The following is a 10,024-nucleotide window of genomic DNA, read 5'->3' on the forward strand; positions in this document are numbered from 1 at the left end:
GAGATCATGCCCTAACGATTACTTCCAAATAGTGTTTTTAGTTTTAAGCATAAATATTTAGTTAGCAAGTGATCATATATAGTGTCAATAACATACATTACTCATTATCCTGAGACCAATGATGTGGATAAATCAGAGATATGGAAAAACTACACAAACACCCTTTGATGAAAAAGAGCAACATAGGAAGTATTCCTTTTCAAAGGCAGACAGACATTTAATTGATGCCATTTATAAAGTGAAATAACAATATTACATAACAAAATTAGAAGGAGAAATATGATTGTTACATCTTGATGCCAGGGTGAACATGGTTATAATGTACTTATTAGTCAGTTATTATGATCTTTCAGTCTGTTGAAGGCGTTTTTGTGTTAGAAGATTGATGAGTAAATGTTTTCTTCACTTGTTATAAAAAGATTAAGTTAATAAATCACACATGGTTATATCTGAGGAAGCATTCTCACATCTTAAAGGGCAAATTACTACGCATCTCTAACAACCATCTTCTGTTTTTTGCACCGGTAATTGATCCGCTGTTGCTAACGCAGACTTTGTTTGCCTCTGCAGAGTGTGTGCATCGTATCCCATGGATCGCTCCGGAGTGTGTGAAGAGCGTGTCTTCCCTAAGCGTCGCAGCTGACAAGTGGGGCTTTGGTACCACCCTGTGGGAGATCTGCTATGATGGAGAGGTCCCACTTAAAGACAAGAAACTCACAGAGGTAGAGGGCACACACAAAAACTTGATGTATATAATCATACATACATCTAAAGAAATCTTTTATTTCAAATCTGATTGCAATCCCACATTTTTTTTCTTTTTATTCCTACTTTCTCTCTCTCACATCAATCATCACATTGTGTGTTTTTTATGCACCTCCTCATTCATGTATATGATTTTGTGCTCATCAGAGGGAGAGGTTTTATGAAACTGAGTGCCAACTGGCCACCCCAGACTGCAAAGAGCTGGCTGAACTGATGACCCACTGCATGACCTACGACCCCAAGAAGAGACCTTTCTTCAGAGCTATCGTCAGAGACATAGACATGCTAGAGGAAAAGAGTATGTGTGAGGGTTTTGTGTGCACTGTACATTTTACAATGTTAGGTATTTTGCAAATATTATCTTTATTTTGTGTCTGCATGTAAGCAGTTTTCTTGCCTTCATGCATTTCCAAAACGTGTTGGACTTGAATAGAATTGGCTAAAAGCAGGTACAGGTTAAAAAATTCAAAGCCGTTATCTACAGTTGGAATGATACGTTTCTGAATGTTTTGCATGTTTTTTAATCTCACCTAGCAGCAACCCAGTAAACTGTGTTGAGAGAGAGAGAGAGAGAGAGAGAGAGAGAGAGAGAGAGAGAGAGAGAGAGAGAGAGAGAGAGAGAGAGAGAGAGAGAGAGAGAGAGAGAGAGAGAGAGAGAGAGAGAGAGAGAGAGAGAGAGATGAACTTCCTCAGAGAGATGAGGAAGTTCACTGGGTGCATTATCACTGATAGGCCCCTCAGCTGGGCCCCATGGCAACATAGTAGACTCTGTTCTTCTACCTTCTGGACAGAAGTGGATACTGCAGTCAGTCTTACTAAAGCTTGTTACCTTATTGACATTATATTAAAGTCCCAAGACAGCAACAAAATCACCTCAACTAGAATATCAATCTACAATAAATGGCACCTAACAAAGTTTAAAAATACATTGAAAAAAATGTTTTTAATAAAATAAACTATTTGTACTTATTGTTAATGGTGATTCAGTACGAGGAATTCATTTTCCTACTAAGAGTAGCCGCTTCTGTTTAAACCAGGCACGCAAACAGTTACATAACCACAGAAAATTCTGGTGAAAACTTTGACCACAATAGACTTCCTATGACGCAAGTGTGCTTATGTTGAATAAAAGACAAGTAAATGTTTGTTTTTCCATCTTCCAGACCCATCCATCAAACCCCAGCCTACACCAGAGGTGGACCCAACTATGTTTGAAAAGAGATTCCTGAAGAAGATCAGAGACCTGGGAGAGGTAACCTGTTCCTGATCTATTTATCTGTAGAGCTGATGTTACTATTTATAAGAATGATCAAACTGACAATTTCTAAATTTGCAAGTAAAACGACTTGGCCATTTGATTTACATGCATTGGTAAATATTTTGCATTAAATCTATAATTACCTAGTAGTAGTTATGGGCTTTTTTTACAGTTCACATCAGCTTACTACTATTAAAAACTGCCATCTGGAGTATAATCATCCTTGTGATCCTTCATAATCTAAAACAAGCTGTAGGGATGTACATTTTTTTAAATACTGTCTATCTATCCTTGCTGAATACAGACCAAAGATAAGCAAGAGCAGATGCAGAACCTGAGGACTATGTGCAATTATGAGAAACAACTGGTCCCACACAGGAAGTAGACTGGTGCTTGTCTATTAACATCTGAGTAACTTCCATTTCTCTCATGTTCCTCATGCAGGGCCACTTTGGAAAGGTGGAGCTATGTCGCTATGATCCTCGGGGAGATAAAACAGGTGAACTGGTGGCAGTGAAATCCCTAAAGCCTGAGAACCGGGAGGAGCAGAGCAACAACCTCTCGTGTGAGATCGACATCCTGAAGGCACTCTACCATGAAAACATTGTCAAATACAAGGGCATCTGCCAAGAGGAAGGTAAGATGGAAAGAGTGCATGCACAAAAATAGACACTAACATTATTACTTTGTATATTCAGTTGCAGACAAATAGAAACCCATGTGTTGGACCTGACCTCCAGTCACTCAACTAAACTCAACAAACATTTTATGCCATATCAAGCCATATCATAATTTCCAATTATGTAGTTTACTGGTAGGTTATATATTTTTAAGGTGTATAAGACATGTAATGGTGACCTTCATTTGTCATCCAAACTATAATGTCATTCTAGAGAAGCTTACGCACAGATGTGTGGCTTAGTGTCATAATGCTCAAATTCTAGGCAGGAATTTCAGTGATGGGATTGTATTTTTACCCAGGGATCCAACATGTACACATAAACCCAAATAAGCATACACGTATATTGCCCCAGGTTGTGCCTCTCATGTACTACCATTACAAAAGAGTCACAGACTTAAGCATCCAATTTTTCCAAAAATAATTAAATCTCAATCTTCAACACTAACTAACTTTAAAACAGTAATTTCCTGAATCCTTAAACACTCACCAATCCACATCACAAAAGAAAAGTCATTTAACCTGTTTTTCAACTTGCTACCATTTTTCCTGTCTTGGTACGCTTACAGCGGTAAGTGTTGTTAAACTGCCTCTGGATTTTTCATATATCCTATAATTATTTTACGGAAAAGCAGACGCTTAGCTCTGTGACTTGAATGTCATGGTAATTAGGGTATCGTTTAAAATATTACAATACCAGTACCCTTAAAGTGATACAGATACCAATAAAGTACATCATTTGATACATTTTTTTTATCTATTCTATTAAATATCCATCATGTGAATTAAATTTGTGTCCGCCTCTGATTGCATTTATTTCAAATACTGTTTGTAGGTGGTCAGGCCATTAAGCTGATCATGGAGTACCTTCCACTGGGCAGTTTGAAGGAGTATCTACCCAGAAACAAAGCAAAGACCAGCCTCAGCACCTTGCTCAGCTACTCTGTCCAGATATGCAAGGTACCACAGTTTCTTCCCATAAAGCAGTTTCCTCGGACCAGCCGGTACCATCAGGCACCTGACCGCTATGTAGTTAAATAAGATGGTTGACCCAGCACAACTGTTTGTAATGTTTCAACCCTTCCTGTTTAGATAATGGTTGCAAAGTGCCTTTCAAAACTGTGATAGGGTGTGAACAGATACAATTGGTTTAATGTTGCAGCAAATACGAACAGTGCAGGTATCGGACAAATATTTAACCAACATGGCTGGCAGTGCATCAAGTGTTTCAATTAATAGATAGTGCATCAGGTATGCGTCATGTTTTTTTTTGTTTTGTTTTGTTTTTTTCAGGGAATGGACTATCTGGGATCTCTAAATTACATTCACCGAGACCTGGCTGCCCGAAATGTTCTGGTGGAAAACGAGAGGACGGTGAAGATCGGAGATTTCGGCCTCACCAAAAGTATCAAGGATAACGAGGGATACTACACGGTCAAAGATGAAAACGACAGCCCTGTTTTCTGGTGAGTCCAGAGGAGATGAAAGTTAGAAACGCTCTTGATCTCTCAGACTTGATTAGCTGAGATCTTATTGTTAAGATAGATTTTGTAAAGCAAGGAGAGAATAAGAAAGGGGGAGGGGACACTAAATGAAATGGGAAGAACCAGAAAGGAGTGCAAAACAGACATTCTTTACTGCTTTTTATGATTTACTATTCTCTGACTTTCAATGATGTACTTATACTGTGACTTCATGACATTTTTATGTCATTCTATAATATGACTTTTAATGGCATAAATACTATATTCTGACTTATTATGACATACTATATTATGACTTCATGATATTTTATAATGACTTCATTATATTTTTTCATGACATACTCTACTATGCTTTTTATGACCTTTATTTTTACATTTTTATGACTTACTTTACTATTTCATGAAATACTATACTACTTTATCATGACATTTTTGTGCTACGCTATGACATAATATACTATGACTTTGTATAACTTAATTATCACATACTATACTCTGACTTATTTCTGACATACTATATTACAATTTTTCATAACTTACTATGCTATGACTTTTCTCTGACATAATATATTTAGATTTTTTATAACTTACTGTACTATGGTTTCTTTAAGACATTCTATACTATTACGTTTTATGTAATATTTTACTATCTCTTTTTTTAAATAATATACTATAACCTTTTATGACATAATATGACTTTTGAGAATTGTTACTATAACTGATAACTACATTTTTCTTCATGATTTACTATGACTTTTTGGACTTTTTCATGACATATTAAAATATGACTTAATTTTTACTATACAGTTTTTTTATAACTAACTATGCTATGATTTTTTTTAGGACATACTATACTAAATTACTTTATGACTTCCCATGAAATACTATGCTTTAACTTTTTAATATGTACTTTCATCCCATACTATACTATGTATCTTTTTGACACACTATACTATGATTTATTTATCACATACTACACGTTTTATGACATACAATAGTATGACTTTTCTATAAGACAATTTAAACCATTTTTTTTTTACATACTATATGACTTCATATTTATGACAGACTATATGGTTCCCTTTGTAGAATAAAATTTGTAAGGGGGCCTCTGAAATGTGTTGCAGTTGCCTTTTCTCTTTGAAGGTGTGAAATACTTATATTAATAATGCATTATATTTAAGTAACAATATACTTTTACTGTTGATTGTCCAACAGGGAAAGCATGTTCACCAACAAGTATTCATGCTCTTACACTCACTTTTTAAAAACAATTTTAAGGTATGCGCCAGAGTGTCTGACTCACTGCAAGTTCTACCTGGCCTCAGATGTTTGGTCCTTTGGGGTGACAATGTATGAACTCATCACCTACTGCGACTCCTCCAAGAGCCCGATGACGGTCAGTATGCAGCGCCCTCATTTTTATATTCACTCTTACACATGCTTTTAATAAATGCTTGTTGTGTATTTTTGGAAGCTTGGATGATTATTCCACATTAAATACATAACACACATATTGTACTGGTGTTGCAAAGATAAAGAAATTAATTTATCACAGCATTAGACACACACACACACACACACACACACACACACACACACACACACACACACACACACACACACACACACACAGTGATTTGTATGATGCAGATGGTGTCGGTCTTTGGGGAAAATGGCAGATGAAAGACTCCACTATGGGCTGCCTGTTGCTACGCTTAGAGCTTACTTTATCATGAAAACCTTTTGCCACAGTTCTACTGATTGACCAATTAGTGATAAAGTCAAGCACAGGTCAAGTCAATGTTAAAAAGGATACAAGTTAAGAGGGTCTGATATGAAATAAGCTAAAAAGTAAAAGCTTTGTATCTGTCTTTTTTTCTGGATTTTATTGTCATGTTTCACACTTGAATAATAGAGCCAGTATTGAATATTATTGAATGTTTATTTTTTCAACCCTTCCATGTCTTCACCCACACAGCTCTTCTTTGGTATGATTGGTCGAACTCACGGTCAGATGACTATCATCAGATTGGTAAAGGCGTTGGCAGAAGGAAGAAGGTTGCCACGTCCCGAGGGCTGTCCTGAGCCTGTAAGTCTTCTCATCAACAACACAACAGAATAACAACATGGACACTGGCTTTTTTAGATGATTTCTGAAGTCATTATTTCCAAAACAAATGCAAAAAAAGGAATATTAAAGTTAGTTCAAGTTTTGTCCATCAGTTAGGAGCAACAGATTGAAGAAAAAGTAACAGCTTCTTTTGTACAGCAGGTCTCAATGTTAAAATCAACTTCCTGTCAGAGCACCCAAATATAAAACAAAAAACATGTTTTCATTTACCTCTAGTGATATCTAGACATACACATAGTTTTGGTTTAACAGTGAGAAGTTTTGAGGTGTATTTTATTTAGAAAACTCAACAGGAATTACTAGAATCAGTATCCTTGTTACTCTGACAAATACTCAGAGTCAGTCCTGTTGTAAACTGTACAGAGTGAGCCTGAGGTCCCGACTTAAAGTCAAGCAGCAGAAGAAGTAATCTCTGCGATGGCAGTAAACTTGGTGGTAATGGGTTGGTTTACCTGATGATTGCTATAACTGACATTTAACGAAGTTCAGAGTCAGAAAACTTGGATACGACATGTTTATAAATATTCATCCTCCTGCACGATTGCTTTTTTAGTTGGGTTTGCTTGATAAGCAGGCATCACCACCATCAGGTGTTTCAGTATGGGCATCGGACGATACTGTGTGACAAAATAATTTTAAGTCAAGGCCGCGGTGACACTTCTATGAGACCCTGAATGATACAAGATTTACAATTTCAACAGTTTCAAGTCTATCTTAAAATACTGCTGATTTTTGAAGTGCACATGAATTATTGCTACTAATACTGACAGTCCTACAGTGGTTTTGCAGTCTGAGTACATTTGTCATAAACACTTAAAGTATACTTTATAATATAAGTGTTGAACATTATTAGATGCAAAACACCTCATATATTACCTTTGATCATAGACAAAGAACTTGAAAGCTGCTGCAGTATTAACACTGCAGGCAATACACGTTACAAATGCAGTGTATTCCTTTGAACAGCTGTTACATACATGTTTGTCTAACACGATTCATGATCAACAGGTGTACGAGCTGATGCGCAGGTGCTGGGAGAACACAGCCGAGCTGAGAATCACATTCAAATGCCTGGTGGAGGAGTTGACAAAAATGCAGCAACAGTTCCAACCACAAAACAACCTTTAAACTTCCTCAAACTGTTCGGGCCTCTGGGAATGACTTTTGTTTGAAGACTCGGGATCAGATGTCAACCGCAAAACTGACTCCAGATCAGTATCTGCTTGTGGAGCATCATTGTAACTGAGTCCTGAAGGATCAGAACTTCACACAAAGCATTGCTCCTTCATACTCGCATATATACATACACCTTCCACAACCATGAAAAGACGTTTAATCCTGTTGTTTTAGTCTGCCATCATTATTGATGTTTTTATTTTTCATGTTTACTAAACTGTTCTGTATTTCGGATGAAACAAGTAAATTATATCAACTCTTGTGAACTTAGCCCATGCTTCATGTGAGCTTATAACCTACAATGGACTTCCAAGTGTATCTAAGGGATTTAACTCTCTGCATTGCCAGAAATGTCAGACTCACGTGGACTGGCCACCATTATAATTTGCGCCAAAGGCCTTTATGATCATGTGAGGTTGATATTGCTCTCACTGATGAACACTTGATAGATGGAGAGCAGAGAAAGGACTGTTTATAGCCTGCTTACAAGTGGTTAAATGGTTGTGTGACGGACACTGAGTGGATTACTGACGAATTATGTTGATGATTTCTTGGATGGATGGATGGATACATCTGCATTAATACAGATGCTGAAGATGTCAACTGTTTGTCTCATGGACTCCTGTTGGGGAGAAACTCATCTGATTTGTAATGCTTTTAGCCATGGAGTGGTCTGTGATTTCTGTTCATGATGTGCAGATGCTGTCACTAAGAACCAGTTTTTAATTATAGCCAGCAATCAGTAAGCGATGTTCCTTTTCACTGTGTTTATTAGTCATTAGGTCTAGGTAAAATGCTAAACATTCATTGGTTCTAGCTTCCCAATTATGAGATGTTTCTGTTTTTCTCAGTTTTACACTATTGGTCGTACTAAACGAGCAATTTGAAGACATCATGTTTTAGATTTTTGGAAGCTGTGACAAGCATGTTTCACCATTTTCAGACATTTTACAGACCAAATAACCGAGAACATAATCCACAGATGAATTACTTTGAGCAGGGAGCCTCCAAAGCGACCAGACACAAATGAGAATACTGTCTCTGTAAAGATTCTGTTTGAGTTGCATCTGCAAAGGATCCAGTTTTGTCTCTCTAATCATAGATGTCATAATCATAGATAGTGGTTTCATCCTTTCATCCATCAATTCCCTGGAATCTTCTTTGCACTGTGTTATGGTCCTCTGATTGTTTGAGGTGGTTCGGTTTATAATCTCTAATCAAGTTAGGTTCTTTAAATGTAACAGATCTTTAATTAAGAACTATATGCATCTGATTAATCGACTAAATCAAATATACAGCACTTAGTAACTTGTTAGTAGAGGGAGAAATTAAGATAAGTACCTGTGAGATACACTTGAGGGCAGTATCCCTTCACTTTTCTTCTCTACTTTCCTCTCCTTAATGCTTCATGAAATGTCTATAATGCTATATATACAAAAAAAGAGCCAATTGTCATTGTTGCTATTTGTGAATGGAAGGACTGAAGATGGTACACATGGTTTGAAGTAAGGAAGAATAATCATTTAGTATGCACATTTGTCATTTTTTATTTCAGTTAAATATATATTAATTCTTCTGGTGACGGTTATGATTATGTATGTGCATTTTATTTGTAAAGTTTTCTTTTTAATCTGCCAATATGCCAGAACATTTATCAAACTGTATTTTGTCTGTGCGTATGTGAAATGGTTTGAGCAGAGGGTTTTTTCTGTTTTGTATCCATCAGTAGATGGCAAAAGTAGCAAAATCCCACTCAGTCAAAGATTTTCATGATTTCAAAAAATGGTCAGTTGTTCTTCGTGTAACTGTATGGCTTTTACTGTGAAGGCTTCAGTCCACATTCTATTTAGGGATGTAAAAGACAAATCCTTCTGCTCAAAATAAGAGAAAAGAAATATATATATTTTTCAAAAAATAAGATGAAACTATGACTTATGGAAAGTAAAAGTATTCATAAACACACAATGAAAAAATAAATAAAATCAATGTATGTTGTGTTCCATCTGTGTCAGTCCAAATTCAAAATATTGACTTCCTACTTTTTGTTTTACTTTACTATGCCTTTTTTGACTTTCTATGATCTACTATAACTTTTTATGACATACTACAGTATACTATGTTTTATTACATTTTTATGAAATACTATATTATTACTTTTGTTTAATTTGTGACAGACTAAGTACATTTTGTAATAAAAAGGCAGAAAATAGTCAATTACTTTTTGGGACATTTTTATGAAATACTATGTGATGACTATGACAAAATGTACTAAGAATCATTGACATACTGTACCTAATTTGTCATGCTATACTATACCCCTTTATGACATACAGGGGTATAGTATAGCATGACAAATATAGGTATGACTTTTTGGGACGTACTATACTATGACTTTTTTTGGTATGACTTTTTATGAAATACTATAATATGACTTTTTTATGACATACTATGCTATGGCTGTTTTACTTTTATTTTGACATAATAAATCATGACTTTTTTACTTTCAATGGCATACTATACTATGACTG

General features: G+C 35.9%; 1 protein-coding gene across 1 annotated transcript in view; it reads left to right on the top strand.

The window, feature by feature from the left end:
- jak1 (Janus kinase 1) overlaps positions 1–9,496 on the top strand; it is a 31,088-nt gene extending 21,592 nt beyond the window's left edge. Inside the window, exons 17-25 of the mRNA XM_068707625.1 lie at positions 571–722; positions 913–1,063; positions 1,929–2,017; positions 2,468–2,660; positions 3,538–3,662; positions 3,996–4,168; positions 5,468–5,585; positions 6,168–6,278; positions 7,329–9,496. Coding sequence (XP_068563726.1) covers positions 571–722; positions 913–1,063; positions 1,929–2,017; positions 2,468–2,660; positions 3,538–3,662; positions 3,996–4,168; positions 5,468–5,585; positions 6,168–6,278; positions 7,329–7,448 — 1,232 coding nt within the window. The 3' untranslated portion in view covers positions 7,449–9,496. The remainder of the gene's footprint in view (positions 1–570; positions 723–912; positions 1,064–1,928; positions 2,018–2,467; positions 2,661–3,537; positions 3,663–3,995; positions 4,169–5,467; positions 5,586–6,167; positions 6,279–7,328) is intronic.
- The last annotated feature ends 528 nt before the right edge of the window (positions 9,497–10,024 follow it).

This window comes from Cebidichthys violaceus, unplaced genomic scaffold, assembly GCF_023349555.1.
Source record: "Cebidichthys violaceus isolate CVI_PGR_0920_01 unplaced genomic scaffold, fCebVio1.0.p SCAF_13, whole genome shotgun sequence".
NCBI lineage: Eukaryota > Metazoa > Chordata > Actinopteri > Perciformes > Stichaeidae > Cebidichthys > Cebidichthys violaceus.